This window comes from Frankliniella occidentalis, unplaced genomic scaffold (assembly GCF_000697945.3).
Source record: "Frankliniella occidentalis isolate FOCC.00 unplaced genomic scaffold, Focc_3.1 Scaffold327, whole genome shotgun sequence".
Taxonomy (NCBI): Eukaryota; Metazoa; Arthropoda; class Insecta; order Thysanoptera; family Thripidae; genus Frankliniella; species Frankliniella occidentalis.
The window spans coordinates 79182-102511 of NW_026267450.1; the positions used below are offsets into that span (position 1 = coordinate 79182).

The 23330-nt window shown below is 46.0% G+C and overlaps 8 protein-coding genes and 1 non-coding gene across 11 annotated transcripts in view; 5 read left to right on the forward strand and 4 right to left on the reverse strand.

The window, feature by feature from the left end:
• Window positions 1-614: 614 nt before the first annotated feature.
• LOC113203826 (uncharacterized) lies at window positions 615-5304 on the forward strand. The gene is made up of 7 exons (XM_052274029.1): window positions 615-1067; window positions 2987-3609; window positions 3768-4059; window positions 4153-4452; window positions 4529-4686; window positions 4771-4928; window positions 5043-5304. The coding sequence occupies exons 2-7, from the start codon at window positions 2998-3000 to the stop codon at window positions 5065-5067; spliced, it is 1545 nt and encodes a 514-aa protein (XP_052129989.1). The 5' UTR covers window positions 615-1067; window positions 2987-2997; the 3' UTR covers window positions 5068-5304.
• Trnap-agg (transfer RNA proline (anticodon AGG)) lies at window positions 2479-2550 on the reverse strand. The gene has a single exon. It is a non-coding gene; the product is annotated as a tRNA-Pro (tRNA).
• A 352-nt stretch (window positions 5305-5656) lies between the features above and the next one.
• LOC113203822 (platelet-activating factor acetylhydrolase) lies at window positions 5657-8396 on the forward strand. Its single transcript, XM_026418721.2, has 9 exons — window positions 5657-6146; window positions 6491-6582; window positions 6668-6782; window positions 6911-7203; window positions 7294-7407; window positions 7505-7596; window positions 7686-7868; window positions 7951-8090; window positions 8170-8396. Exons 1-9 carry the CDS (start codon window positions 6104-6106, stop codon window positions 8265-8267), a joined length of 1170 nt encoding a protein of 389 aa, XP_026274506.1. The 5' UTR covers window positions 5657-6103; the 3' UTR covers window positions 8268-8396.
• A 50-nt stretch (window positions 8397-8446) lies between these two features.
• Window positions 8447-9258, reverse strand: LOC113203824 (39S ribosomal protein L27, mitochondrial). Its single transcript, XM_026418723.2, has 3 exons — window positions 9108-9258; window positions 8860-9026; window positions 8447-8752 (listed from the first exon to the last, which is right to left on the reverse strand). The coding sequence occupies exons 1-3, from the start codon at window positions 9169-9171 to the stop codon at window positions 8546-8548; spliced, it is 438 nt and encodes a 145-aa protein (XP_026274508.1). The 5' UTR covers window positions 9172-9258; the 3' UTR covers window positions 8447-8545.
• Window positions 9259-9287: 29 nt separating this feature from the next.
• Window positions 9288-11984, forward strand: LOC113203821 (60S ribosomal export protein NMD3). Its single transcript, XM_026418720.2, has 10 exons — window positions 9288-9487; window positions 9692-9826; window positions 9899-10049; window positions 10127-10261; window positions 10348-10456; window positions 10573-10866; window positions 10976-11127; window positions 11205-11320; window positions 11404-11574; window positions 11671-11984. Exons 1-10 carry the CDS (start codon window positions 9288-9290, stop codon window positions 11900-11902), a joined length of 1695 nt encoding a protein of 564 aa, XP_026274505.1. The 3' UTR covers window positions 11903-11984.
• A 96-nt stretch (window positions 11985-12080) lies between these two features.
• Window positions 12081-15897, forward strand: LOC113203820 (sphingomyelin phosphodiesterase). The gene is made up of 11 exons (XM_026418718.2): window positions 12081-12241; window positions 12368-12436; window positions 12523-12893; window positions 13218-13385; window positions 13455-13700; window positions 13865-14037; window positions 14301-14504; window positions 14595-14765; window positions 14886-15072; window positions 15164-15354; window positions 15448-15897. The coding sequence occupies exons 1-11, from the start codon at window positions 12193-12195 to the stop codon at window positions 15584-15586; spliced, it is 1968 nt and encodes a 655-aa protein (XP_026274503.1). The 5' UTR covers window positions 12081-12192; the 3' UTR covers window positions 15587-15897.
• Window positions 14832-17152, reverse strand: LOC113203823 (ubiquinol-cytochrome-c reductase complex assembly factor 1). Of its 2 annotated transcripts, XR_008011955.1 has the most exons (7): window positions 16969-17152; window positions 16601-16792; window positions 16455-16524; window positions 16210-16376; window positions 15899-16093; window positions 15655-15802; window positions 14832-15568 (listed from the first exon to the last, which is right to left on the reverse strand). XR_008011955.1 is itself a non-coding variant. In XM_026418722.2 (6 exons), the coding sequence occupies exons 1-6, from the start codon at window positions 17005-17007 to the stop codon at window positions 15719-15721; spliced, it is 747 nt and encodes a 248-aa protein (XP_026274507.1). In that variant the 5' UTR covers window positions 17008-17148; the 3' UTR covers window positions 15485-15718. The 2 variants fall into 2 exon arrangements, 1 of the variants encoding a protein (XP_026274507.1); XM_026418722.2 differs by having other exon boundaries at window positions 15485-15802; window positions 16969-17148.
• A 95-nt stretch (window positions 17153-17247) lies between these two features.
• Window positions 17248-21905, forward strand: LOC113203819 (uncharacterized). 2 transcript variants are annotated; one of them, XM_052274028.1, is made up of 10 exons: window positions 17271-17407; window positions 17490-17627; window positions 18421-18610; window positions 18698-18862; window positions 18964-19197; window positions 19275-19451; window positions 19615-19816; window positions 19903-20043; window positions 20137-20333; window positions 20453-21905. In XM_052274028.1, exons 3-10 carry the CDS (start codon window positions 18431-18433, stop codon window positions 21794-21796), a joined length of 2640 nt encoding a protein of 879 aa, XP_052129988.1. In that variant the 5' UTR covers window positions 17271-17407; window positions 17490-17627; window positions 18421-18430; the 3' UTR covers window positions 21797-21905. The 2 variants fall into 2 exon arrangements, with proteins under 2 accessions (XP_026274501.1, XP_052129988.1); XM_026418716.2 differs by lacking the exon at window positions 17490-17627 and having other exon boundaries at window positions 17248-17407.
• A 1028-nt stretch (window positions 21906-22933) lies between these two features.
• LOC113203817 (glutamyl aminopeptidase) overlaps window positions 22934-23330 on the reverse strand; it is a gene marked incomplete in the record, with an annotated part of 16106 nt that continues 15709 nt past the window's right edge. The window contains 1 exon segment of the mRNA XM_052274027.1: window positions 22934-23330.

Genomic DNA, 23330 nt, shown 5'->3' on the forward strand with positions numbered 1-23330 from the left:
AATACGTATATGAGCTTTCTTCTGGTTCTCTTTAATATTTCTTAATCGAGAGTAAAAGCAATGACACCTTACATTACTCATGTACAGTTATGTTTCGATATGTAAGTGTAAGGTTGTAAGGTATCATCTGCTAAAAAGTATTCGCTCAGCCACCAGATCGTGATCCTCCGCGGCGCCGCAAAATGAAATTCTCACCGCGTTTCCCACGACAAACGAATGAATGGCCGCGAGCCGCTGCACCGTGAGGCCGGCAGAAAGGCCAGCGGGCGGCCACCCCACCCACATGGCTGCCGACGGCCGCACGAGAATAGAGCAAAGTTGTGGGTTGTGGGGCCACTCGGGCGTGGAAGGGGGTCGGAGAAGGGGGCACATTAGCGCTCACGTCAACGCGTTGACCACAGCTGTTCGAAGAGGTAAACAGAATTAGGGGGTGGAGTGGACGCGGGGGGCAGGGGGGGGGGGCGCTGCGGCCGGGGCCGCACCTCTGCGCGGACAAGGGGGACGCGACGACGGCGCGGACGCGCGGCTCTCCCCTGTCGGACCTGTAGAGCTGCTTGGCGGCCGGCCAGCCTTTAGGCCAGCCAAAGGGAAGGGGCTGGACCTGCACCGCGGGCCTCCGCGGCCCCCACCCCCGCAGTCCTGCCGCGCGCCGGGCCTGACCAGCCTGACCGAGCCCCAGTGCCGGTCGCGCAGTGTCCGAGTCCGTCGCCCGCACCTCCTCGCCGACGAGCAGCCCCGCGGCACAATACTACGCGCAAACCGCACCGGCGAGGGCAGGCGATATTAAATATTACCATCATTACGACGGGCAGCAAGTGTACGCGGCGGCGCGGGGGCGGCGCGGGGGCGGCGCGGGGGCGGGCCAGCTGATCCGTCACTGTCCGCGCACGCGGCGGCCCGCCCCGCCCCGGCCCCGCGCGTCGCCACGCCACGCGCCCATGACGGATCTCGCGCCGAAGAGACGGACCGCCTCCCTTCCAAGTATCCCGCGCACTCCTTGTAGGCGTCCGCGGGCGGCCACCACCGCGCGGGGCTGAGGCCTCGGCTGAGGCCGCCATTTCTCGTCAGTGAGTAACAGATGTGGTTGGGCGATTGATGGGCACGGCCTCGGCCACGGCCGTCCGCACGGCGGGGGCTGCGGCAGAGATAGCGTGGAGGAGACCGAGGTGGAGTGGAGTCATTAAGTCATGTACTGTACACGAAAAACACAACTTTTTCCGCGTGCACGATTTTCTCTTGTATCCGTTCTTGCGTCGCAGCCTGATCCTTGCAAAAAAATAAAAATGTGACGTCAGTAATGCACTGTTGCGGCGTCGTGCATGTCCGTCCGCGACCTGCTGCTACCCACCCCCCTCCCCCGCCGCGTGGCTCGCGAACCGCCGTGGAGTGGCAGCAGAGTATCGCAGTTGGATTGGTGGTCGCGCCCGTATCCCTCGCGCCGGCACAGGCTGATGGGCTAATTCCTTGCCATTCATCAGAGGACACGGCGAGCTCCTAGACGGGGCCGATAGTGAGACGCCCGCCCCGCCAGCGCCAGCGCCAGCTCGCCACTCCTTTCCTTGATGGTCCGCGGGGCAGGTCCGCACCTGCACCTGATGCGCGCCGCGTCACTGTCTTCCCGACGGCGGCATTAGTCCGCGCCAGACCGGACCAGATGGTGGCCGCCCAATCGGAATTAGCGCGGCTTCGTCCTCGCGACCCGCGTCTCCCTTCTCCTGCGCTCTCCGTCCCCCCGCACACCCCCGCCTCTCCGCGAAAAAAATATATCATCATTCGGTTATTTTACGTCGCGGAGCAAGTTGAGGTTCTTTGTTTGCCAAGTGGGCCTGCCGATACGTCGAGCGAGGCGAGAGATACACGTGTATATCGATCGCCATCTGTCGAGTTTGGCAGGCGGTACCGCCTCAGAGCAATCCTATCCACAACTACGTCTTGCTCCGCTCTGCACCTCTTCGCGCTCATCGCGAGCTTCGCGGTTCTTGGGGCTGCGCCAGCCGGCTATAGTAGAAGCGCGGCGCGCGGCCGCCGGGCCACCGCCGTCAGCTCCGATCCATCCACCCATCCATCTGTTATTCAGCCATCTATCCATCTATGCGCTACACAGGACGCGAAAACTCGAGAGCAACAGCAATAAGACTAAGACGAGGCGGCAAGGCTTAGAGAGGGTGGCAACAATGCGGCCAGACAAATTATCAACATTACTCTTGGTCTTCCCCCTCCTCGGCCGGCCGGCCCGCCCCTGGGCCCGCCGCTCTCAACTCGCTGCAGCAGCCCTGCGCCCCGGGAGCCACCGTCCTATTACTAATTAGCCCAGAAAGGCCCGGGCCAGCACGGTGGGCGAAAATGATGAAATTTTCGCGAGCGTTATGCTGCGCCGTCTTCCATCCCCGCGGCCCTGCCAGCGCGCCCGCCAGTTCCGCTGGCAGCGCTCGCAGGCGCTATGGGCGTGGGGTGGTGGGAGGGAGGGCGCAAAAGAGAGGGTCCGTCCGGGATTTGAACCCGGGACCTCTCGCACCCTAAGCGAGAATCATACCCCTAGACCAACGGACCGCGGTGCAAGTCGCGCCGCCGCCGAGCGGTGCGGTGCGATGTGCTCCGTGCTGCGCCGATCAATCCGGCTGCGCGAGGGGAGGGGGGACACGGGGGACGGGAGGGGGAACCAGGTCGCCGCCGGCCGAGCACCGAGCGCGGGCGCGCGCGCGCGGGCCGGCCGGCCGCCGCCCCGCGAGCTTCGTAACTAGACCAGGCCCACCACCGGTCGCTCACCACGACGAGAAAATCCAAACCGGTTGGATCGGTCGTGATTCTGAGGGTTGCTAAAAAGATAAAACGAAAAAAACAGATGTGGACCAGTCCGAACCGTAGGTCAGCGAAAGGGCGCCGGAATCGCTCGACGAAGAGAGAAAGACCGCCGGGCCGGGGCGAAAACCTGGGCGGAAGTATGAGTTGATGCAATCCATTTCTAAGCATCTTTTCTCTTTTACAGCTTGATGTGCCATGGAGTCTGACGGCGGCGATGTCTTCGACGAGCTGCTCCGTCGCGAGGCCCCGCCCGGCGCGTGCCGCCTGGCCGTGGACGCTACGCTGGGCAGGCACTTGGTGGCCACTAGGTCCATCCCCGCAGGGGACGTTTTCCTCCGGTGCGAGAGCCTGATCGCCGGCCCCAAGGCGACCGGCGACGCGGTGTGCCTGGGCTGCTGCCGGCCCCTCGGCCCCGGCCCCCGATACGCGTGCGAGGGCTGCGGGTGGCCGCTGTGCTCCGCGGCGTGTGGGCGCGCCCCCGGGCACCGCGACGAGTGCGTCGCCCTGGCCGCCGCCCCGGACGACGCCCGGCCGCGGCCCGCGAGCACCCCGCCCGCGCACTGGTACGCGGGCGTGCTGCCGCTGCGGTGCCTGCAGCTGCAGGGCCTCGAGGGCCGCGCAGTGCGCGCGCTCCAGTCCCACCTGGGCGAGAGGACGCGCGCCTCGGCGGCGTACCGCGGCCAGGGCCTCCAGCGCCGCGCGGCGGGGTTCGTCGCCCGGGTTCTGGACGTCCCCGAGGAGGAGGCCCTACGCATGGCTGCCGTCCTGGACACCAACGCCTTTGACGTCGGCCGCGACGGCGTGGAGGTAATTTCAACGGTGTCAATATCGAACTTGTGATTTTCCTCTCCTTTCTCTGCGGTGCGCGACACACGGGTCCGTCTTACGTAAACCCGCGTGGAAACAGCTGCCCGCAGCTGCCACGTTAGCCTCAGCTGCAGCCCCCCCCCCTCCCCTCCCCGCAGGCCAGGGCGCTGTTCGGCTCCGTGTCCATGCTCGCGCACGACTGCCAAGCCAACGCCCGTTGCGCCATGCTGGGGGAGCTGGAGCTGGGGGTCCTGGCGCAGCGCGACATCGCCCCGGGCGACGTCGTCTGCATCTCGTACTACGCCGACAGCCTGCGGGGCCCGCTCGAGCGCCGCCGCCACCTGCGCGCCACCAAGTGCTTCGACTGCTCGTGCGCGCGGTGCAGCGACCCCGCGGACCTGGGGCTGCACCTGGACTCCATCCGCTGCATCCGCTGCAGGCCGCGGGCAGGTGCGCGATAATAGGATAGGGAGATCTTGGGGAGATAGGGTGCTTCCTCGAAACTTAAATTTGATCAATAATAAATCCACGAAAACTTCTAAGGCACTCCGCTCCTGCTGGTCTCGACGGCGGCGCTGGACAGCGCGGCGGACTGGCGCTGTCCTCGCTGCGCCTTCACGCTGTCCGCGGAGCAGATGCTGCTGGGGCACCGTCGCCTGCGAGCCCAGGTGGACGCGCTGAACGGAGGCGGCGGCGGGGATCCGGCCAGGGCCGAGGCGTTCCTGGCGGAGCACCTGGGTCCGGGCGGGCTCCTGCACGCCACCTCCGCCCACATCCTGCGCGTCAAGCACGACCTGCTCGGCGGCGCCTACGCCTTCATACCGGGGTGCACGCCCGCGTTGGGTACGTGCCGCGAGTCACCTCTCCGCGGCGGCGTGGTCTCGGACACCAACTCTTACCTGTCGACGGCGTGTTGCAGCCGTGAGCGACGACCGCCTCGAGCGCGCCACGGCCATGTGCGTCGACATGCTGGAGGTGGTCAGCGTGCTGGAGCCGGGGCTGAGCGTGCTGAGGGGGTCGCTGCTGCTGCGCCTGCTGGGGCTCCTGCTGGAGAGGGCCAGGAGGGGTGGCGCCAGGGTAAGCTATGCTGCTGCAGTGCAAAAGCTGGCAAAAGTAACCACATGCCTGTTAATTGAACCCTTTAAAACGCCAACTTTGCAGGAAAACGTGCACCACGCGCGACGGCTGTTTCGCGAGGCAGAAGTCATCTTTATGGACCTTGATACCAAGGTAGAGCTACGAAAAAGGAAGAAAATCATGGAGATGTGGATAGGTGAAAATATCAAGCTTGAAGACGAACAACAGGAGGAAGAAGGAAGGTGATGTATTTATAGGCTGCTCGGTGCGACACCAGTAGAGTGCGTCGAACGCGAGGGTATAAATGGAAGAAGCTATTATACAACAGCTTGAGATACCTCTCTATCTCTCGACAGAGCCGCCGTCTTGTCGCCTCGCTAATTGCCGAGATGTTGTCCGTCGTTCGAACCACTGAAACCAGTCCCCAGCCTGCCGGGGCAACTGCTGCAGCTGCGGATGGAAGGGAGAAAGATCGTGTCAAGTCTGACGTTTCCAATGAGTGACCGGGAGCCCCATCTGATGTTGAATGGGTGTCATGTCGTGAGGTCATTCGCGGAAGCGGGAGGGCCGGCGCGCCACGAGAATCTCCATCTCCATCCACCCATGAATAAGAGGATGTTGTTCTGGAAGAACCCGCCGGGATGCAGCAGATACTGCAGCGCGCTTGTGGGGGGGGGGGGGCGCCGGGGTCATCCCCGCCCGATGACCAGCAGCAGCGGAGGCTCCGTGAAGTAAGACCTGACCTGGAGATACCCACCGCGGAGGTGCGGCCGCGGGGGCCGCGGGGCGCGGTGTGTGTTCATCAGTCGCGGCCCCGCTGGAGGGGAGGGGGGTCACTGCTCTCACTCTCTTCTCTCTCGCACCGGCCGCGCAGCAGCGCCGCGCCACACGAGAGCACCTGCCTGAGTAGGCCAACGGGCTCGGTCGGCGGTAAAGCTTCGGCTGCGCTCGCAGTTGCACAACCAGCCTCAGCCTCGCACACACAGTACCCCGAGCTCGCTGCAGCAGCTGGAGGCGGGTCGCGGTCCGCTCCAGAGTGACTGACCTGGCCCTCGCCTCCAGAGTCCAGCCGCTTACTCTCGGACAACAGGCGGAAGCTGGAAGGGCCAGAACCAGCCTTTCTCAAGTTCCAGCCTTTGGCCTTCGCCTGCGCCGCAACTTGAATCAGTTGAATGCAGCGCGCGAACCAGTCCAGCAGCAGGCGGGAGGGAATGTAGCGCGAGCGCCGAGCCCGAGCGACGACCTCTGCTTCGTGTCTTGTAGAAAGCGACAACAGTGCGGTGCGCAACCAGCACAACACAATCAGCTGACTAAGTGGTTGAGAAGATGACAAGACTGTGATATATATATTTATTCTCTGACAGCTGCCACTTGCACATCTTTCTTGTGTTCCTGAAGCAAGTCAAGCAAGTCAAACATGTTTTGGGAAAGAAAAGCATGTACTCTGCCGAAGCCAGAAGGTAAGAGAATATGTGTCAAGTCATGGAGCTTTAGTTGCTAAGAGGCTTGTGATATCTGACTTGAAGGGCTTGAGCAACAGCGCTATCTTTTCAATGCGTTTCCACCCAAAATCTAAACTGTGTTTGTACAATATAAGTAACGCTGCCATAACCTTGGAGAAAATTGATCATGATGACTTTACACTTTTGTTACTAACTGATCTGAAATTTTTAACAAATTAATCGTGGTTTACAAACCAGTGGCCATGCCTTGATGGGGAACACCACCCTGCGCAATTTCTCAAGGACTCAAGGTGTTAAAAAGTAAGCTCTTTATAATATTTTTGGTTGTTGATTTTGCCTAGGCCCATACATTCCTGGATGTATAGATGTGATGACAGAATATTCTCCTGAAGGATGTTTCTTCAGGCTCTTCTATCCATCTTCATTGGAAAAGGTAAGTTTCTTGTTGTGTTTTCTTAATTTGAGGTATGATATATTTTATTATACTTAGTATACTTATCATTTATTTTTGGTTGTAGACTGTAGAAGAAAAATGGGTCCCTTGGATAGACCATCCAATATACGCACGAGGATTTGCTTTTATTCTTGGAGTTTATTATTTTGTACTCCGCTTGTATGTCTGGCTAGTGTCAGGTAATACCAAGAAGTCTTAATTTATTTTTCAAGTTCAATTTTTGTGAGTAGTATCTTCTTAGACAAAAAATAATGTCAAAGAAATTGTTTGCTTACTCCCGTTTGAAATCCATTAATTCTATCAACAGGGACTCCATACATCCCAGCTGTTTGGGCAGCACCATTATGTAAACAGAAGGAGAAATTTCCTGTAGTTGTGTTTTCACACGGGCTTGGTGCATGCAAATTTTTCTATTCCGGCACCTATACTGAACTTGCTTCTCAAGGATTTGTGGTGGCTGCTCTTGAGCACAGAGATACTTCGGCATGTGCTACATATTACTATGCCTCTCCCCAAGATCATTTGCAGTCTAAGAAAACATGGATTAAACACCACAAAATGGGCTTTGGTCTTGAAAATTTTCCTGCTCGAGTAAAACAGGTAATTGTAACATCTAGCTGTTTGATTAGTAGCCATCAATCACTTTCATTTGATTCGATCCTTCCTTGTACTGTTGAACTTCCTGAACAGGTAAGACAACGAGCTGTTGAATGCAGTCGAACACTAGATCTTCTTGAGCATATAAATGCTGGACAAAACATCAAAAACTTAGCTACAGATAATTTCCCATTGGATGCATTCAAGGTAGAATTTATTTTTAATTTTATGATTGTAAGGAACTTGTTTATTTTTCTTGTTAGTATATGGCATAATAATTGTTTTATGTCTTGTATGTTTGCAGGGTCAGCTGAATTTCGAGAAAGCTGTTATGATGGGTCACTCATTTGGAGGGGCATCGGCCTTACTGACACTCTACAAAGATCATAGGTTCAAGTGAGTAACACTTGTTGTACATCTTGACATCTGCCTACACTTTCTAGTTTCCATGCAATCACCTCATTTTTAAAAAAAATTCTGTGTAGATATGGAGTTATTCTTGACTCTTGGATGTACACCCTGAAGGATGAACCAGATATGCCAGGCAGCATTAAACAACCTCTTATTTTCATCAATACAGAAACTTTTCATATTGACAGCAATATTACAACCATGCAGAAGTTCATAGATCACCCGCAAGATGCAGAGCGCCATTTATACACCATAAGGTGAGAGACTTAAAATTCATGATGTCAGAATATGAATGAGAAAGCACTGTTTTAATCTAACCTCCGTGTTACGTTCATACAGAATGACAACTCATGAAAATCAAACTGATACAGTTCATATTGTTGGTTATTGGCTAGATTGGTTCATGAAAAAGATAGATCCTGTCCTAGCCTCAAGATTAAATCATGCCCTGATACTCCGCTTCCTAAATCAACACATTGGTAAGTAGCGCGGACATTATACTAATTTCCTTGTTTATAAACGTTGTAGCCATAAACTAATTCTTTTTCCTGGATTTAGGTTTAACCCATTCATGTAATTTTGGCATTTTGGAAAGTCAATCTCAGTTTATAACAAAGGACTTCATAAGAAGAAATGTAAAACCAAGGCGATCATAGAGAGACTAACAGTACCTTAAATTTGTAAATATGATCAATTTGTTATATATTCTAATTTGTTACCAATCCAGTTATATTTGTAATGTTACACATTCCATTTTTTGGAAAAATAAAAGGTTTGATTTTCTATGTGTTTTAAGTTAGTAGAGTATGCTGTTTTAAAAACAATGCACCCAAAGTTTCAACCATTTAACTACAATAAACAATTTATTAACAAAATTACCTGGACCAGAGTTCAGAATGCTGAATGTACAATCTACAGCAACTAGCACAGAACATCAAAGTGCTTCAAGAAGTTTGAAGCGGTTATGCTGGGGCTCTGGGATTATGTTGATATACTTCTTGTAAATTGGGATATTGTCTGGACGTCTTGGCATGAGACGTTGAATCCAAGTGTGATCCCAATTAGGTTGAGCTAGTTCTGATGACATTACTACTTTGCCAGCTTTGATGGCAAATATAGATCCATTTTTACCAAACCCGACCTGCAAATAGAACGAATATTAATGCATATTCTTTATTCAAGTTAAAGAAAGTGTCATAAATTATTTAAATATCTAATGCTATAGAACTTTTACAAGGCAATGCGTACATTCAGACCAGGGAAGAACCTTAGAGTAATCTGAGTAGCTAAAATAGTTCCCGCTGTCACTACGTCACCATCCTTTCTCTTCAATCCTCTGTACCTCTTCGGTTTCTTGCCATTCCCTTGCCACCTAGCTCCAGAAGAAGTCTTTTTAGATGCAAATCGAACACCACCTAATAAAACAGAATTCACATAAAATTTTCAGCAAATGTAGCACTTCAGTCTATGATTTGGTTAATCACATAACTCCATACCATAGAGTTCGAGCAAGTACGAAGGAATATTTGGTACTTTGGACAAGTTCGACAAGAAGTTCATTGTGTTTCCTGACAAGTAGATGTTAACACCAAAATCGTTCCTAAATTGTTTTCAACTCATAACAAATTTGTGTTTGAAGACATTTCATAACCACAAAACCGCGTGCATCAAAAAGCATGAAAAACGTACATGTCAGAAACTGCTATAGTGAGTATGAAAACTTCCAAAGTCAGTTTCTTCAATCCAAAACACACGTGAAACGTGCCACTCAACTCTGGCTTATTTCAGCCAAAAATCCCAGCACCAGTGGTGACGCTGGTCGGTTCAACATGGAATACATTAAAGAAGAGCAGGTTGAGAACAACGCTGGGAAAATGTAAGCGTAGTGTGAAGTGATTTCATCGTTTTGGAAGTTTGACGTTACACCCTCATGACTCAAATAGGTTAAAAGGCACATTCATAGTGGTGCAATCGTAATCGTGGAACAACCACTGTCAAACTCAATTTAACTTACTATTCAAGTTTTTCTTAGACAGTCACTTGGTATTCGATTTGTGATTTAGAAGTTTACCCCTTACAGATTATGTTGTCAGTGTGGAGTTGTAATAGAGCCAAACCCAGCAAATATGTGTGTGGCATGCCTTCGTACTGTTGTGGATATCACAGAGGGCATTCCTAAACAAGGCACTCTCCATTTCTGCAAAGGATGTGAACGGTACGTTGATTTTTAATGTATGAAGTACCCTCAAGGTTCTGTTGTGTATGTTAAAGAACCGTAACTTTGCAGGTACCTGCAGCCTCCGAATGATTATGTTCATGCTGCACTGGAGTCACGTGAATTACTTTCTCTTTGTCTGAAAAAACTCAAGGGTCTGAGTCGGGTAAAGCTGATCGATGCCGGATTTGTTTGGACTGAACCTCACTCCAAAAGGATCAAGGTGGAGAACTTTCTGATATTCTTTGGTCATGTAATATTTTTTTGTCAATTATTGTAACTTTGATATTTTTACTCAAGGTGAAATTGACTGTTCATGGTGAAGTTATGGGAGGAACTGTTCTTCAACAAGTTTTTATTGTTGAATTCACTGTTGCTCATCAGATGTGTGATGACTGTCACCGTAAAGAGGCACAGGACTACTGGCATGCTATGGTATATTATACTAGATATGAAATTGCAAAATTAATATATTTTTAAAACCACCAATTTTTTGAAATAATTGCCCTTTCCTTTGATAGGTTCAAGTAAGACAAAAAGCTGAGAACAAGAAAACTTTCCATTATTTGGAACAGCTGATCCTTAAGCACAAGGCTCATGAGAATACTCTTGGCATCAAACCAATTGCAGGTAAACAATCAACAACAAAAAAATTAATCATCATTATTTTAGTTAATATTTCTATTTATTTTTGTTCTCTACATTTACATAGTGCATTGATTTGATTTTGTTTTTAATTTTTTCAGAGGGCTTGGACTTCTATTACCATACTCAATCACATGCTCGTAAAATGGTAGATTTTCTTACTACTGTTTTGCCAATTCGTTATGAACACTCAAAAAAGTTGATATCTCATGACATTCACAGCAATACTTACAACTACAAATTCAGTTACAGCGTTGAGATAGTTCCCCTCTCCAAAGACAGTTTGGTTTGTCTTCCCAAAAACTTAACTCATCAGCTAGGTAGTGTAAGCCCTCTTGTCTTAGTTCATCGTGTCACTAACACTCTTCACTTTATCGACCCAGCTACTGCTCAAAGTAAGTTTTTTTTTTATCTAATCTATCTTGTGTATCTTATTTATATGTAATTTGAAAAGCAAAATTAAGAATTTGCATAATGTTTTCTGTGTTTGTTTTATTGTTTCAGTGGCAGAAATGAATTCAAATTTATTTTGGCGTTATCCTTTCAAAACAATTTGCAATCCTAAGCAGCTGAGTGAGTACATTGTGATGGAACTGGAAATAATTTTGGCCAAGGACAGGAAAACATTCCCAGGGCAAGGACCAATTTCCACCAAGGTAATATTCACTCTACTGTTAAAATATTTTTTTGTGATCCATGTCATTTCATAACTAATTTCTTTTGATTTTTGAAGCATGTTTTGGCTGATGCCTGGCTTGTCAAAGCTTCTGAGCTTGGAATTAATGAAGATTTAATACATACACGAACTCACCTTGGTCACCTGCTTAAGCCAGGAGATTCAGTAATGGCGTAAGTATGGTACAGTTCATAAGTAGTACTGTTACTATCTATCTTAATTCTTACAAATTCTAAAAATTTCAAACAAATTTCAGTTATTGCCTTGCTGATAGCAATGTGAATGATTCAAATTTTGATAAATTGGACCGAGACAAAATTCCGGATGTAATCATTGTGAAGAAGCACTATGGAGATCGTTCTGGAAAGAGGAGGCGCTGGAAGCTGAAGCATTTGACCGACGAGGGCATGCTTGTAGAGAACAACAAGTAAGTAAAACTTCCTAAATTTAGCTGTTTAAGAATACTAAACTACTCTTACCTAAACTGCAAGCTAACTTTCCATTCATTTATTTTTAATCCTAGGGATTACAATGAGTTTTTGGATGATCTTGAAGAAGATGCAGAACTACGTCAAAATGTGAACATTTTCAAGGATCCCAACAATATCAACATCCCAGTGGATGCTGATGAAGTGGATCCCAATGCTCCCCACATTACCTTAGAAGAAATGTTAGATGATCTGCAAATTGAAGATGATCCAATGGAGGGTGATGAGGGAAATGAGGGTGAACAAGGGGATGGGATGGCTTCTTAAATTGGTTACTTGTTCAAATTTTTTGAGGTGAATTGTACAGTTGTTAATTAAAATAAATTCCATGAACTAAGTTAAAATTAAATCGACCTCTGTTTTCGGATACCTACAAAGCACCTCCCTAGTGACAATGATAGAGCTACAAAATGTCACGGCAAGATAGCCAGATAAGAGCTCAACACCACTCATGCCAATCTTTCCCTTTAAGTGGGGGGCTATGAGAATCCCAGTAGCACTGATTTCGTAGCCATTGTACCCCTTTTGGTTGAGTGCCACCACAGGCGCAGGGCACGATGGAGCGCCTCGTGGTCATCTTTGCCGTTTCGTCGCTCGCCCTCGCAGGTCTGTAACCTGGCTCTGGAAATGATATATTTCTCACCTCCAAATCAAAAGGCCAGCAACAGTTGAGTCCGACGGGACTAGCTAGCACGGTGATGATGTGAATCGAGCGTCGTTCCCGTCTTGTAGGATACTCCAGCAGCGATGAGGTCCCGGGCAAGCCGCTGAGGGTCAACTCTTTCGGTCAGCACACGGAGGGTGAGTGTGTGGGACACTGTGTGGGACAGGTGCACCCCGGGTGATGCCAGGCTGCCGCTCTCATCACGGCTCGCGTTCGCCCCCAGACCTCGCGAGGACGACCACGGACCTGATCGACGCCCTGGGCGCCCTGGAGGCTGCCCGCGGCACGGGCACGGGCCCGCACAGGGCGCGGCGCTCCGCGGAGGTGTCGGCGGCGCACGCGCGCCTCAACCGGGTCATGGAGGACATCCGCCTGCCCGAGCGCATGACCTTCTTCTCGCTGGAGAGCACGGGCGCCGACGCGCGCACCCCCAGGGTGTGCCGGCTGTGCAACGCCGCGGCCGGCGCCGTCATCCACGCCATCCGCGCGCAGAACAAGACGGGCGACGCGCTGGGCGAGCTCGTCATCGAGCTGTGCGTCCGAGCCAACGTCATCACGCCGCACATCTGCAGGGGCATGATCAAGGCCAACCTGGTAGGGTCCAGTAGGGTCGTGTTTACACCGTTCACACCCCCGCGACGATTAGTCGCTCATGCTAATTCCTTATCTAGCCTCGGACGCCAGGGCGTTCTCTATCGCAACAGTTGTGCACAACACCCGATTCACCTGGGGGGCCTCGAGTATTCAGATTATTGGAACGTGCCATGTGCACTGGTTACCTTCGGACTAATCAAGACTAATCAAACCAAACATGTCACAAAAAAAAAAAAAAAAAGAAACACTGTCCGACGTCGGTCTAAGGCTGAGTGGCGTGCCGGCGGCGCTCACATTTTTTTTCTGCGTATTTGTTTAACGCAGGAAATAGTGGAGTACGTCGTGAGAAACACCAAGACCCTGGACGGCCCCTTCGCGTGCAGCACCATCATGAGGGAGTGCGCGGACGGCACCCCGGCCATCAAGTGGACCCTCGACAAAGCCATGGGCAAAAAGCCCCCGGGCAAGATACACGGCACCATCCTGGACTTGGTGAGCAGTGCACCATTGGACCCGGCACCACCCGAGTCGCCCTGCCTAAAGCCTGCATGCTGCCCCCAGACGACCCCCCCGGAGGTGGAGCCGTACCGCATCCTGCAGATCACGGACTACCACTGGGACACCACGTACAACCCGGAGGGCACCATCCGCTGCGGCGAGCCCACCTGCTGCCGCCGCGCCCAGGGCGACGCCAAGCGGCCCGAGGACCGCGCCGGCAAGTGGGGCAACTACCGCGCCTGCGACATCCCCTGGGAGACGGTGGAGGACTTCATCAAGCACACCCAGGAAAAGTACCTGGCCGACGGCGTGAGTAACCCGACCGACCGACCCTCAGGGTACAGGGTAGGCCGCCGGGGCCTATGGTCGCGCACGGCGGTGCAGCGGGCTGCCTACCCGCCCGTCGGCGGGCGCCCCGGCTCTAGCCCCGGCCGAGCGCCGCACCGCACACTCACGACTCTGTCCCGTCGCAGAAGGTGGACCTCATCTACTTCACCGGGGACGTCATCGACCACGGCGTGTGGGACACGAGCCGCGAGACCAACGTTCAGATCCTCCGCAACACGTTCGCCTCGATGAAGCAGGCCTTCGGCGACGTGCGCGTCCTGCCCATCGTCGGCAACCATGAGCCCCACCCTCTCAACTGGTAAAACTAGGGAGCCGGTGCGACGGTCAAGGGGTACTTCACCCCCCAAAACAATCAGTCCACACCCTCAAAAAATAAACAAGTAAAATTCAGAAGGAAAAAAAAACAAGGAAAAATCAGAAAATATCAGATTAAAAAAAAATAGAACATATCAGAATATTTTCTGTTCTCAAGTGAAGAAGAAACAGAGAAATTGATGTGAACTTGAATTTCTAGTTTAGTTCCCCTCGGCGGCGGTGCACTGACCTCTCTCTGGTCCTCAGCTTCGCCCCATCCGACATCACGGACGATGTGCTCTCTTCTCGCTGGCTCTACGAGGTGCTGGCCGACGTGTGGATCAAGAAGACCAGGTGGCTCCCCGAGACAACTCGCGACACAATCATGAGAGGTGGCTTTTACACGCTTCTGGTAGAGCCAGGTTTTCGCGTGGTTGCGCTCAACAACATGTACTGCTACCCAATGAACTGGTAGGTTAATTCCAAACCGTCAATTTCTAAAAACTATAAATGGCAATGTGCACATGCTTGCATAATACATACATAAATGAGTCTTTCTAGGTGGGTTTTGCACAATCCTGTGGACCCTTCTGGTCAGTTAGCCTGGCTGGTTGATGTGTTGTTGGAGGCTGAGGAAGCTGGTGAAAAAGTACACATTCTTTCCCATATCCCAGCTGGAAGTGAAGACTGTCTTGAATCCTGGTCTCGTGAATTTGCAAAAATTGTTGACAGGTAACAAATACCCTACATTATAAAATCAGAGGGATGGTTAATTTTTAGTAAAACAAAATCAATAGCTATAGTATCAAGTCTACTTATTTTTTTATTCTTTTAAAATACTTTCCCTTTCAGATTTTCAGCGACAATATCAGCTCATTTTAATGGACACACACATGTTGATGACTTGGTTCTGTTTTATGATCAGAACGGCCGGCCTAATAATGTAGCATACAATGGAGGCTCTCTTACAACGTATTCTGATGTAAACCCCAATTACAAACTATACCTGGTCGATGGCAAAAATGAGCAAGCAACATGGGTTAGTACATGTGTACAGTACAATTGTACATGTAAGTGAAGAATAACATACAAGTTAATTCCTTTTATCTTGTTTATCTTTCTTCACTCAGGATGTAATAGACGCAGAACTCTGGGGATTTAATTTAACACATGCAAATGAAAACCCAGATAAAAGGCCAGACTGGTATCGTATCTACTCTTTTAAAGAGACATTTGGAGTGAAATCCATGCATCCTGTTCATCTGGAAACATTTATAGGAAGTCTAGCTACAGACAGACAAATGTTGCAGAAATATTACTGGTAAATTAAAAAATGTTCCCCTGTAAAATTTGAAGATGAATCATCCACATTTATACTGCTTAATTTCCTATTGTTCCTTTTTGCCCTATCCAGGTCTCACATGTTGGATAGTGATCCCAGCCACCGAAGAGGATGTGATCAGTGGTGTGCAGAAAGGGTTATATGCAACTCGCTAAAAACCGTGCCTGGTCAGAATGATCACTGCCAAAAGTTCCTAAATAAAAGGAGATAACAATGTACTTATTTTGCACCTAGAATGCAATTTCAAGTTTCAAGTATATTATAAAAAAGTTATCTTACAGCCAATATCCTTTCACACTGCAAAAGGACAATTTGGAAAAAGTCCTATGGTATAAATGTATTTCTATAATTTTTCAGATATAGGCAGCCATTTAACATTTGCTCTATCCACAATTTCTTCTTTTGACGAATCGTCTAGAAGATGTATCTAAAATATATTTTAAAAAGAAAAGAAAAGATAAGCAATAATGTAATTTTCAAGTATACTGACTTAGTGAGTAAATGATACCTGTGATCTATGTACCTGATTTCTCACGTGTTTCACCAAGATCTCTAGCTTTTCCGGGTCATCACATTTCTCTTGTAAGAAACGGAAATAGAGAGCTCCAGCAAGTTCTACATCTGATGTAAGAAGTCCATGATCGTATAATAAAAATGCAGCAATAAGTTCTTCATGCAAAGCCTCAAAGCCGTCTTGCATTGCAGATGGTGCATAAGACTAGTATGAGAAGGAAACTTTCTATTAAAGTAGTGACGATGAGTTGACAAAACACATACAAAACACAATACATGAAGATATAGAGACGGTTCCCCATGACACAGAAGTTAACTCACTTCTAGCTTTTTGGCTCTTGCTTGGGCAGCGTCCCACATGTGCTCCATGGAATACTTCTTAATCATGTCACCCTCTTTCTTTTCACGGGCTATTCTGACATTTAACATCCACATATGGAGTTCAATTACTAAAAACCATGAATGAAATGTGTCTTCCATCTGAAAAACTTAACATTTGCAAAAACCAATTAAATAAAATGAAGAAACTTACCTATGAACTTCACATTTTTAACTATACCTCTTACTTTTAAAATAGTCCTTCCAATTTACAGCCTCAACCCCTTGAAAAAGAATCAAACCTCTAAGACGATAGTACTGTAAAAAACAAAATCAAACTAAGAAAAAAAAAATTTAAACTTGAGAATGAAATTTGAGGCGTTGCATTCCTTACAGGGTTTGGTCTTGGTGCCATGCCTAAACGCAAACGGGTGTTCATCATTTTGGTTGAGAGCCATGTATCCTTTATTGTTTCTAGCGGTTGTGATGATAAAAGTTTTGCTTGAATTTTATTGACTAGGATAGGAGCGCAATATTTCTCCATAAGAAATGGATTGAACAAATACTGATGTGCGGGCGTAAGAAGCTTAAACATAAAAGAGAAAAATTATACAAATATAATACCAATATTATGTCAGTCCAGTCTAAAAAGCAATTCTTCAGATTTCTAAAATATTACATAATTTGAAATGTTTTAGGTAGCTAACCTAACAATAACATGGGTTCAAATTTTAACGTAAAATAAAGAGTAAGGGCACTTACCCTCAGTACATTTAATGTCGGCCGTGATATCATCTTCATCAATTGCTATTCAGTTGCAGGCGTCAATTCCCAAAAAGTAGGAAAAAAAACAATATGAGAGTTAGCTCCCTCAACAAATGCTTCAATGCACCCAAAAATTTCATACATCGCTTCACTCAACTGCACATTTTGACGATTGTGTGATTGGCCGGTCAGCTACAAGTTTTCTGATACCGACTGTCGTTCGCCAGTTTTGTCAAATGACGATCGGCTTCCGTAACGAATAGAGAGTGCTGCCATCTGACGAGAAGACCGCACAACATCTGCGGAGTGTCTCCATCTCTCTCTCCCGCAGAAAGGCAAAAAATGGAGGAAGCTTGATGCGAGATGTTAGCTTGAATTTGAAACGCTTATTCCTTACCTTTCTAACCAAGGAACTAATTCTAGACGTGCATTAGAGGTAACTATAATCTTGTTATGAGAGCATGTGCTATTTGGAGCAAGGGGTGGAGGTAAAGCACTGTAAAGTATTTAACATACAGAGAAAGATGGAATGGTGACCTCCTAACGGGGTCTGCTCGTGCCATTGTGTTAAGAGCCTTTGCCGAGAATTAATATGTCTGAGGAAAGATATGGAGCACACAACCGATCATTCCTCAGCGTCCTGAGATAAATTGGTAGTAAGTATTTGAGCATGAGGCATGTGTAAAGGAATGGGAACACAATGTCTGAAACTAGTTCCAGATGTTGGTCAGACAGTCCCTGGTCACCAATTTATTCACTCAATTTTATGATTATCCTACTGATGCACCTTTATTAAATATTTTTTTTATGGGTAGTATATGTTTTACATAAACTGTAGAATAATCTTTGTTCTCTTACTTTCTTGAGGTTCCTTCAGGATTTGGCTGAAGAAGGAAGCATGTTATCTGTCTCTACTCTGCTCTCAATTTCCATTTCTTATGAAATACCACAATGCATGTTACTTTTAAAATATAGCCATTTTGTATTATTCATAGTTATGCCTATAGTATTTTCAATGTCAAAATAATGCTGGTAGGGGGAAAATAAGTGAACTGCTTTGATAATTCGTTCTTGTTCCACTCCCTTAACCTTTTTCTTTTAAAAATCAGTTCGGGTGAGTTTAGTGTGTCCTTTTCATGCTGTAAATTTCTCCTCACTACTTGCTTCAGCCATCTATATGGCCCATATTGCAATTTCTGTACCCAGTAGTACTTCTAATTCTTCCTTTATGTAAGAGAAATGGAATTATTGCATCATTGCAAATGCTCTATTGAGTATCTCGTTAAAACGTCATGTAAGGAAGCATTTTACATTTGCAAAGACTCTTGAAATCATCAAACTTCTTTTCATTGAGCTTTGAAACAGTATTCAATGTGCTGGAGTACTTAAATCTCATGTCATAAACTGTGACTACCTATTCCCTGCTTTTACCATTTTATATCCTTTCAGGCTGCGCAGAATGGGTGCAAAAACGGGCACCAAAGCTGGACGTCCTTTCAAGCAAAATGGGAAGGCTAAAGTACAGGAGAAAGAGGAGCCACCCAAGGGCCCAGATTTTTCTGTACTGAGGAAGCCTGTTGAGATTAGTGTTACTGGACTAAGTGAGTTGGTAAAGGTCTTTGAGAATTCACCACCAGAAGTGAGTAGCAAACCTCCTTTCTGCCTAGCTGGTCTTCTCTACTTTTTGACCCGAAATAATATTAATATCTGGTTATTTAATTTCTAGCTACACCATCTATTATCTTATGAATGTGATGTAGTTTATGAGTGTAAAGTTTGCAGAAACCTCTTTCGTAGTTTAGCAAACTTTATTTCACACAAGAGGGTCTATTGCACTCAACTCCATGGCAATTCTCAAAATAACTTATTCAAACCCCAATCCAATAAAAGGGTATGTACATGTTTTACTGGATAAAAATAGCTTTAGTTCATTTTTGTCATGTAGTCTTGTGTACCAAGTAATATTTGTTATCGGTATGATTTTCCCTCCAGGTTAATGACACTGCTGTGATTGTGGAACCTGAAGTTGTCAGAACCACAAGAGCCAGAGAACATTGGCGCACAAGTGATGTTGGAAGTTCTGGGGATGCTAAAGAAGTATATGAACCAAAGACAAGAAATGGCCTAGCTGAACCTGCTCCATTTCGTATAACTATAAAAAAGGATCTGACTTCTATTGTTGAAAAACTTATGCAGAAGAACTCAATGCAGACCTTGAATGAAACAGTAAGTTTATTCTATTTTTATCTATATTTTAAATTTGTGACACTTTGAAATTGTTTTTCATGCAATTGTTTTTGCAGGCCAGTCATTTATCATCCACATCTGAATTTTATGATGATGTAAGCAAAGAACTGAATCAAAGAAAGAAAGAAGCAAAGCAACACACAATCCATTTGCAGCCAATTGAAAACACTTCCTATGGAGTCTTTCAGACCATTGTGCAGACTACTGGCTCTTCAGAGCTTATTAAGTCTCAGGTAATAATTTGATCTCATGCCCATACATGTTCAGAAGGTAAAACCTGTATGTGAAAGAAATATCCTATTAAATAATCTAACACACTGTATCTTGTAAATTTTTGATCAAAAATTAGCCACAATATTGGTAAAACTTCAATAAGAATTGTTTTTCATTTTTCAGGTCCAAGATCTCCATAGAATAATATCAGATACAGACGCTGTCCTTGGTCCAGATGGTAGAGTAATTGAAAATGGTACCACTCAAAGCAGTAGCATATACCATGAAGACAGGAGAAAAAAGATGAAGACTTTTGATGCTGAAGAATACAATGGCCCTCCTGTTACAGCACCTGAATCAGAAGTGGAGCTGTTTTGTAACTTATGTATGTCAAACTTAAATCCACATGAAGGGCAATTCATTTTATTCCATCTTTTGTTAATATTTTATGTATCTACATTTTTATTACAGGTAAAGAGTACTTTTCATCATACAAAAGTTTAAATCACCACATGAAAACATTGCATATGACTTTCCGCACATTTTATCCATGTCCTTGTTGCAAGCTTCCTCTTTCAAACTCTTGGAGTGTGTATCGCCACTTGCTAAAAGGTATGTTTTAAGTTTATTCTGGAAGTCACATCTCAGTATCTGTAATTTCAAATTTTTTCACATATCAGATAACACTTTAATATTTTGTTGCAGTGCATAGAAAAACAAATGAGCAAATTCGTAAATTAAGAGAGAAAGTGATAAAAAGATCATTCAAGCGAGAAGTTTTGCAGAGTGGTGCTCAAAAACTTTCTAAATCAAATGTGTCCGAAAATCCCCTTTGTCCATCTGAATTGATATATGACACAAATCATAAACCTGTACCCCTCACAGAGGAAGATAGTTACAAGGTAAAACAGAAATCACTTCTAAGCTTGCTAACTGTATTAATTCCTTGTTCTTAATTTGGAAGGGTCATTGTTAGCAAGTATGGAAATTTGTGTATTTAGATTGCTCATTTGTGTTCCAGCAATGGTTTGGTCACCATGAAGATGGATTCGGCCAGTGTTGTGGAGTTTGTGGTCGCCGTTTTGATAGACGAGCTGCACTACTTGCTCATTCTCAGTCATGTCATAAACAGTCAACTTCCAAGCAGAACTTATCTGGACCTGGACGTACACCTGTCCAGCTAGAGAAGCCAGCAACTGTTGGCCGCCAGACTCAGAACAGCAAAGCTGCAGCATCTCCAGGTCCTTTGTCTCCTGCAATATCAGCTTTTCGGGCAAGTACAGTTCTTCCTGTACTCCCTCTCCATCTTGCAGAAAAGCAACCAACTCCAACTAAGAAAATTGAAATTCAAATTCGAAGGGATTATGGGAAGACAAATATCAACAATCCCGAGTGTCGCACTAGAACCCCCTCAACAAGTAGATCTGATGATGGTGCTGCATCAGTCAGTCGATCAGATGATGGTACAACATCTGGAAGTAGTGAGACAGAAACAAGTGTACACTCAGAAAAGAGACTACAGCTGACAAAAGACCATGATAACCAACTTGATGATGGAGATCAAAGTAAACTAAATCACAAAAGTGTAAGACGTCCATCAACAGCATCTCAAACCACAGATATGAATGAGAGTGACCCACCAGTTAAACGAAGAGTTGGCAGGCCTCGCAAGCACAGACCTGAAGTAGTTCTTGTGAATGGAACTAATCTGACAGAGTCACATCCAGTTTCAATATCAGATGGTAGTGATGATTCTAATGACGTGAAGGACAAGCCACTAAGCAATGAAAGTAAGAAAAGGAAAGCTAGTGAAGCTCTTCTATGTGCAGAAGATGAAAGTGAGGATGACAATAATAGGTGGTCTGACTCTAAGAATAATGAAGGGGAATCTCTGTCGCCAAGTGAGCACAGAGCATCAACCCAACCTAGTGCACCCAAACGGAAGTTACTTTGTCTTATATGCCACAAGAAATTTAAGTCTCCCTTTTCTTTAAGACAACATTTATCAACAGTGCACATAAGTTACAACCGTTTCCGTTGTTTAATATGTGAATTTAGATGTTTCTCCAAACCTGACTGTATCTCACACGTCTTAAGAATGCATCTTGATCCATGGGAAAAAGAGAAGGCCGTAGCTATGGTACAAGATATGCAAATGGACGCTGGGGGTAGCACTGATGCTCATCCTTGCGACGAGCAAATTGATAGTGGTGATTCTGAGAGTGCCATCAGTGATCCTGATGGACAACTGGAAAGCCCGGAAAAGTCTGATGATTCATCACCTGATGACTTGCCAAACATTAATCAAGTAGTGCATGAAGGTCCATCAATAGAAGGTGTTGGAGAAATAATTGGTGTTGCTTGACCTTACTTTGATTGTATCATGTGCCAAATGATAGTTTTGTGTAAATGATTGATTGTGATAATTGTTCATTCAGATTGTTCTGGATAAACTTATACTTGAAGAAATGTTATTTCTCCTACCCAATACTTTTCTTCCTTGTCAGTACAATGAGAGTCTCCTCATTTTGGCTATACAGAAAATTCAGCTTCTTTTCATCTTCCTCTTAATTTTTGGGACCAATTGTCAATCCACTTTTGAAGGTTTTTTGGTGGGATGCCATTAGATAGCTCTTGAAGCATGTAGAAATCTCCTACTTATGAACTGTTTCGTTTGGAAGTGGAATATACTGTAGTAATAATACAGTACACGTATTTTAAAAATCTGGATTTCATTGTTATTTTAATCTAGATTTTGTTATTGTGAATAAATAACTGCAAGGTACACTGCTGTCTAGATGTACCAGAAATAACCTGCCTTGTGGACTGACCAGGGTAATTGCTCTACATATTTTAATTGAGACCTCGCAACTTGTTAACATGAACTTTTATTTTGATGTGATTGAGTGGTTTGGCCAAGCTAGTGCCCTAACTCATGCATATCACATCATGCTCAAAAATACAAATGTAACCCTTTGTTGTTCAAAAGTATTTTGTGTATGACAATTTCTCTATTTTCTAAACATTCATTTCAAGAATGACGATTGTATACGTACTGTACACAATTGTGCATTTGGGCATACTACCAACCTTGAACTTTAAGTTAGATTTACAGAAACATTACAGTTTATAAGCCATGTGCCTTGAGTTTCAAGTCAATTTCTTACTTTTAAGAACAACATTATTTTTCATTAAGTGTTAAGTGGAATGGACACTCCAACTTTACTGCCTACCATTTAAACTTGCTTGTTTCATTAATCATAATATTCCTACTGTACCATTCTTGACCCTCAGAGTAGTTAGTCTTCATATTTTATGCAAACATATACTGACAACTTTCAAATTTGTACATATTTGCTGATCTTGTAGAGTTACAGTTCTTAAGTTTTATGTGATTTGAAATTGGTCTTGCATATTAATCTGTGATTAATTGTTTCCTTGGGCTATTTTGTTTTTCCTATTGTCTGTTATCTGCTGCTAGACAAGGACTGCAACAAGGACATCGAAGTACACATTTTATTGTCAATAATTTACAATAGTTGTATCTTACTTTCCTCTTAAATCCACAAATAGTGCCAAAAATTCATTTAAAAAATACCATTAAAAAAATTGATTGGTTGACTTAAATTTCTTTGCCCTCATTTTATAAATTGAGCTCTTATTGGCTAATTTAATAACCTTGCCATGAAATGGCTGCTCCAGGGGTCTACTTCAGTATTGTGTTTATTACAACTATAATGTGTGTATTTTGTATTCCTTTACCATTTGCCCTGTACATGTAAATAGTTTGCTCTGTATATATACCTTTTGCCGTAAGCTTGTTAAATTGTTAATTTTCTTAAATATCACTTGTTTTCCTATGTCGATTGTTTAGATGTAAGAGAAAGAAGTTGATTTTT

What these genes read in the sequence shown, in the direction of transcription:
- LOC113203826 (XM_052274029.1), top strand. Translation starts at nt 2,998, where the DNA reads ATGGAGTCTGACGGCGGCGATGTCTTCGACGAGCTGCTCCGTCGCGAG. An exon ending in GGGGTGCACGCCCGCGTTGG is followed by an intron (nt 4,453 to 4,528) that starts GTACGTGCCGCG and finishes GGCGTGTTGCAG; the next exon opens with CCGTGAGCGACGACCGCCTC. An exon ending in CCAGGAGGGGTGGCGCCAGG is followed by an intron (nt 4,687 to 4,770) that starts GTAAGCTATGCT and finishes CCAACTTTGCAG; the next exon opens with GAAAACGTGCACCACGCGCG.
- LOC113203822 (XM_026418721.2), top strand. Translation starts at nt 6,104, where the DNA reads ATGTTTTGGGAAAGAAAAGCATGTACTCTGCCGAAGCCAGAAG. An exon ending in TACTCTGCCGAAGCCAGAAG is followed by an intron (nt 6,147 to 6,490) that starts GTAAGAGAATAT and finishes GATTTTGCCTAG; the next exon opens with GCCCATACATTCCTGGATGT. An exon ending in GTATGTCTGGCTAGTGTCAG is followed by an intron (nt 6,783 to 6,910) that starts GTAATACCAAGA and finishes TTCTATCAACAG; the next exon opens with GGACTCCATACATCCCAGCT.
- LOC113203824 (XM_026418723.2), bottom strand. Translation starts at nt 9,171, where the DNA reads ATGAACTTCTTGTCGAACTTGTCCAAAGTACCAAATATTCCTTCGTAC. An exon ending in GTACTTGCTCGAACTCTATG is followed by an intron (nt 9,027 to 9,107) that starts GTATGGAGTTAT and finishes CTGTTTTATTAG; the next exon opens with GTGGTGTTCGATTTGCATCT. An exon ending in GGTTCTTCCCTGGTCTGAAT is followed by an intron (nt 8,753 to 8,859) that starts GTACGCATTGCC and finishes TTCTATTTGCAG; the next exon opens with GTCGGGTTTGGTAAAAATGG.
- LOC113203821 (XM_026418720.2), top strand. Translation starts at nt 9,288, where the DNA reads ATGAAAAACGTACATGTCAGAAACTGCTATAGTGAGTATGAAAACTTC. An exon ending in CGACCCAGCTACTGCTCAAA is followed by an intron (nt 10,867 to 10,975) that starts GTAAGTTTTTTT and finishes TTATTGTTTCAG; the next exon opens with TGGCAGAAATGAATTCAAAT. An exon ending in CCAGGAGATTCAGTAATGGC is followed by an intron (nt 11,321 to 11,403) that starts GTAAGTATGGTA and finishes AACAAATTTCAG; the next exon opens with TTATTGCCTTGCTGATAGCA.
- LOC113203820 (XM_026418718.2), top strand. Translation starts at nt 12,193, where the DNA reads ATGGAGCGCCTCGTGGTCATCTTTGCCGTTTCGTCGCTCGCCCTCGCA. An exon ending in TTCGTCGCTCGCCCTCGCAG is followed by an intron (nt 12,242 to 12,367) that starts GTCTGTAACCTG and finishes CCCGTCTTGTAG; the next exon opens with GATACTCCAGCAGCGATGAG. An exon ending in GCATGATCAAGGCCAACCTG is followed by an intron (nt 12,894 to 13,217) that starts GTAGGGTCCAGT and finishes TGTTTAACGCAG; the next exon opens with GAAATAGTGGAGTACGTCGT.
- LOC113203823 (XM_026418722.2), bottom strand. Translation starts at nt 17,007, where the DNA reads ATGAAGATGATATCACGGCCGACATTAAATGTACTGAGG. An exon ending in TTGGAAGGACTATTTTAAAA is followed by an intron (nt 16,377 to 16,454) that starts GTAAGAGGTATA and finishes GCAAATGTTAAG; the next exon opens with TTTTTCAGATGGAAGACACA. An exon ending in TGAAACACGTGAGAAATCAG is followed by an intron (nt 15,803 to 15,898) that starts GTACATAGATCA and finishes AATATATTTTAG; the next exon opens with ATACATCTTCTAGACGATTC.
- LOC113203819 (XM_026418716.2), top strand. Translation starts at nt 18,431, where the DNA reads ATGGGTGCAAAAACGGGCACCAAAGCTGGACGTCCTTTCAAGCAAAAT. An exon ending in AACCCCAATCCAATAAAAGG is followed by an intron (nt 18,863 to 18,963) that starts GTATGTACATGT and finishes TTTTCCCTCCAG; the next exon opens with GTTAATGACACTGCTGTGAT. An exon ending in CAGAGGAAGATAGTTACAAG is followed by an intron (nt 20,334 to 20,452) that starts GTAAAACAGAAA and finishes TTTGTGTTCCAG; the next exon opens with CAATGGTTTGGTCACCATGA.